Source organism: Petaurus breviceps, unplaced genomic scaffold (genome assembly GCF_028583685.1).
Source record: "Petaurus breviceps papuanus isolate PSGF00001 unplaced genomic scaffold, PetGlider_PUasm1.0 313, whole genome shotgun sequence".
NCBI classification, from domain to species: domain Eukaryota; kingdom Metazoa; phylum Chordata; class Mammalia; order Diprotodontia; family Petauridae; genus Petaurus; species Petaurus breviceps.
This window is the reverse complement of record NW_027186073.1, coordinates 360,470-365,091: the sequence shown is the minus strand read 5'-3', so window position 1 is coordinate 365,091 and position 4,622 is coordinate 360,470. Positions and strand designations below refer to the sequence as shown.

The 4,622-nt window shown below is 33.9% G+C and overlaps 1 protein-coding gene across 1 annotated transcript; it reads left to right on the top strand.

Annotated features, from left to right (window-relative positions):
- Window positions 1–3,181: 3,181 nt before the first annotated feature.
- On the top strand, window positions 3,182–4,117 carry LOC138167817 (olfactory receptor 6C2-like). Its single transcript, XM_069096780.1, has one exon. It carries the CDS (start codon window positions 3,182–3,184, stop codon window positions 4,115–4,117), a length of 936 nt encoding a protein of 311 aa, XP_068952881.1.
- Window positions 4,118–4,622: the final 505 nt, after the last annotated feature.

Sequence of the window (4,622 nt, the reverse complement as noted above, 5' to 3'; positions counted from 1 at the left end):
TCCCTATTTAATATAGCCCTTCAATATTAAAAGCACTCTTCTCACAATTACTCTGTGAGGTAAATTATGTAAATATTACTAAGTCCATTGTACAGATGAGAAAATGTAGACTCAAAGATTGCCAAAAATCTCAAGTAACATACATAAGAGTCGGAAAATTTAAAACAAGGTCTACTGACACTCTGGTGTGTGGTTAAAGAAAAAGAGGGTGATTAGATAAAAGTGTCTCATATTCCTCTTTACTCTTTGTACCTGAAAATAAGATGGGTGTAGTGTTTTTTTAAAGAATAAATTTTATAGATCATCTGCCAATTTATAATTTGTTTATGTTTAACTTTTGTTTTAATTTAGAGTTCCAAATTCCCTTCCTCCTTCCAGTCCCTCCACAGACTCATTGAGAAGGCAAGCAGTATGATATCAATTATGCATATGAAATCATGTGAACCATGTTTTTATGCTGGCAATGTTGCCAAAAAAAAGAAAATTGAAGTGAAAAAAATGGACTTCAATCTAGACTTAGAATTCATCAGTTCTCTCTCTGAAGATGGATAGCATTTTTCATCAAAAGACCTTTGAAATTATCTTTGATCATGGTATTGGTCAGACTACCTAGGTCTGTCACATTTGATCATCATTACAGTATTACTGGTCCAGTGTACAACATCCTCCTGGCTTTGCTCACTTCACTTTCCACCAGTTCATATAAGTTTCCCAGGTTTTTTTGAAACCATCCTGTTCATCATTTCTTATAGTAATCTAGAATTCCATCACAATCACACACCAGACCTTGTTCAGACATTCCTCAGTTGATAGGTATCCTTTCAATTTCTAATTCTTTGCCACAAAAAAAAATCTGCTACAAATATTTCTATACATATTGGTCTTTTTCCTTTTTTCTTTTATCTCTTTGGGAAACAGATCTGGTACACATTTAATGCTCATTGGCATAGTTCCAAATTGTTCTCTAGATTAGTCAGGTGATTTCACAACTGCACCACCAGAGCATCAATGTCCTAATTTTTCAACATTGCCTCCAAAATTTGTCATTTTCCTTTCTGTCATATTAGCCAATCTAAGAGGCATACGGTAGTATCTCAAGTTGTTTTAATTTGCATTTCTCTAATCAATAGTGATTTAAGCATATTTATGTGACTAAGAAGAGCTTTGATTAATTCTTCTGAAAACTGCTCCTATCCTTCTACCATTTATCAATTAAGGTATGGCTCATATTTTTATAAATTTCACTCAGTTAACTATACGTTTGAGAAATGAGACCTTCATAAGAAAAACATGCTGCATAATTTTTTCCAGTTTTCTCCTAATCTTGGCTGCATTAGATTTCTTTCTGCATAAGTTGTTTAATTATATAAAATTAAAATTACTCACATTACTTCCCATGATCATTCCTGTCCATATTTTGGTTATAAATTCTTCCCTTAACCTGACATTTAAAGTTTTCCATGCTCCAATATGATAAAAATATAATCATTTATTTCTAAAATATGTCTCCATTGGGACCTTAGCTTGGTAAACAGTGTGAGATGCTGGTCTAGTTTCTGCCAAACTACTTTCCAGTCCTCAGCAATTTTTATCAAATACTGAGTTCTTGCCCAAATTTTGGGACCTTTGGATTTATCAAAGACTGAGTTGCTATGGTCACTTGTTCCTATGTATTTTGCACATAATCCATTTCACTGATCCACTACTCTATTCATAAGCTGGTACCAGCTTGTTTTTAAGATTATCACTTGGTAACATATAGTCTGAGTTCTGGTACTGCTAGGCCGATATTCCTGACCATAAATTCTTCCAGATTTATTTGTTATTATTTTTTCTAACTCTTGGAAATTATATTCATATGCAACTGATTAAGGAAGTTAATTTAGATAGTATCATCATTTTAATTAAATTGGCTTTAATTAAATTTTGGCTTTAATTTAATCTACCTTTGAGTAATTTATATTTCTCCACTAGTTTAGATCTCATTTTGGTGAGAAAAGTGTTTTGTAATTGTGTTCATATCTTGGGCGTGTATTGGCAGGTGGACTTATAAGCATTTTATATTGTCTGCAATTATTTTAAATGGAATTTTTCTTACTATATATTCCTTCTGGATTCTTTTGGGAACAAATAGAAATACTGATGTTTTTTCTGGGATTAATTAATTAATTCTGAAACTCTTCAAGATCTATTCATTTTTCCAACGAATTTTCAGGAAAGTTTCCAAATAATCCCTATTATAAATAATATTCGATGATGGTTTTAACTACAAATTACTTATTTTAAGGAGATGTCCATTTATTCATGAGTATTCTAATATTTTAGTAGGAATGGGTGTTGTATTTTGTCAAGAGCTTTTTCTGCACCTACTCAGCTGATTTTTCTTATTTTTTCCTGTTGATTTGGTCTATTTGATTATTGTTTTCCTAATATTAACACATCCCTGCATTCCTGGAATAAATACCACCTAGTCATAGTTTATTACCTATCTGATATATTGCTGGAATCTCTTTGCTAGTGTTTTATTTAACATTTTGTGCATTAATAGGGATTAGGGAAATTGTTCTATAGTGTTCTTTATGGTTTTGCTTTTCATGATGCAGATATCAAATCCATATTTGTGTCATAACAGGAATCTGGTAGGAATCCTTCTTTGATTATTTTTCTAGTTTATATACTACTGGAATTAATTATTTTTTCCATATTTGGAAGAATTAACTTGTAAATCCATCTGATCCTGGGAATTTTTTCTTGGGTAGCCTATTTCTTACTTGTCCAATTTCTTTTCCTGAGAAAGGGTTATTTAAGTATTCAGTGGTGAAGATATGAATGAAAATTAATAAGAAGATTTTTAAGGGGATTGAAATGTAAATGGTGTTAGTTATAAAGACATATAAAATGCATGTATGTAGATAGGCTAGACAATGGTAAGAAAGAATATTATTAAATAACAATAATAATCTTTAAATTAAACCATTACGTGTTCTCTCAAATTTATAGCTGAGAGGTGCTCAAATCGACAAGTCAGTGATAATTGTTTTTTTATCAAGTAAAATGATGGTCCAGCGATAACTTCCATTGCCTTTCCTTCTGATTCCCGGGACTAATGTACATTTTGTGACCCTCTTCCTCAGATCTAATCACTCTCTTCTTTTACACACAGATCAATCAGAAATCAGGAATGAGAAACCACACAGAGATAACATTATTTATCCTTCGAGGACTAACAGATGATCCATGGCTAAAGGTTCTGATTTTCATCTTTCTCTTTTTCACATATATTTTGACTATAATTGGGAACCTGATCATCATCACCCTCACCTTGATGGATGCACAACTTAAGACACCCATGTATTTCTTCCTCAGAAACTTTTCCTTTATAGAAATGGCATTCACAACTGCCTATGTTCCAAGATACCTGTATAGTTTGTCAACTGGAGACAATACCATTACATATAATGCTTGCTTTGCCCAAATATTTTTTGTTATTCTTCTTGGGGCAACGGAATTTTTTGTTTTGGCCACCATGTCCTATGATCGCTATTTGGCCATCTGCAAACCTCTGCACTACACAGCCATCATGAACAGCAAAGTCTGCAACCAGTTTCTCCTGAGTTCTTGGCTGGCTGGGTTGATGATCATCCTCCCACTACTTAGTGTGGGCTTCCAGATGGAATTCTATGACTCCAATGTTATTGATCACTTTGGCTGTGAAGCATTTCCCCTGATAAAGATTGCATCCTCAGACACGCAATTCATAGAGAAAATGGTTTTCGTCCTTGCTGTGTTGACAGTCATTGCCACCTTCTTCCTAGTACTTCTGTCCTATGCACAGATTATCAAGACTGTTCTCAGATTCCCCTCAGTTCAACAAAGGAAAAAGGCCTTTTCTACTTGCTCTTCCCATGTCATTGTCGTCTCCATCACTTATGGCAGTTGCATCTTCATCTATATCAAACCCTCTGCAAAAGACGTGGCTTTGAATAAGGTGGTGTCAGTGCTTGTAACTTCAGTTACCCCTGTTATGAACCCCTTAATTTATGCCCTAAGAAACAAGCAAGTGATACAAGCTTTTAAAGACTTGGCCAAAAAGATTTTCTTCCTCTCAAAGGAATAAAAAACTATTGACTTATGGATGCCAAATGATAAGAGAAAATCTAAATGACCTTTAAATACCTGTACTGTATTCCATTGACCTTTTTCATTTCCCTTCCCAATCACCCTTGACAACAGCCCAGTCACTGTAACCTTCTCACACTTCCCTTCTCTTAAACTGAAAATCCTCCAACCCACAAATAATAAAGGTTTCTTCTGACCCTCATCCTCCATTGTCAGGTTCACTTTTGAAATACCACTGCACTTTCACTAAAACAAAATCTTTTTTCCTCACAAGATCATATATAGGGAGTCATTATATGGCAAAGTTGTGAAATCATCACTTCTACCTATAAGATGTCCTTAGAAGTCATCTAGCCCAATCCCTTTGGTACTGTATTCATTCCTGCTGATATGTGTACCTGTTGGCAATATTCCTTGCCTCAATTCTTTTTCTTCACTTTCTGTGTGCCAACACTTAATTCCCTTTTTCTCATACTCTATATATACACTCCTCATTTCTTCTT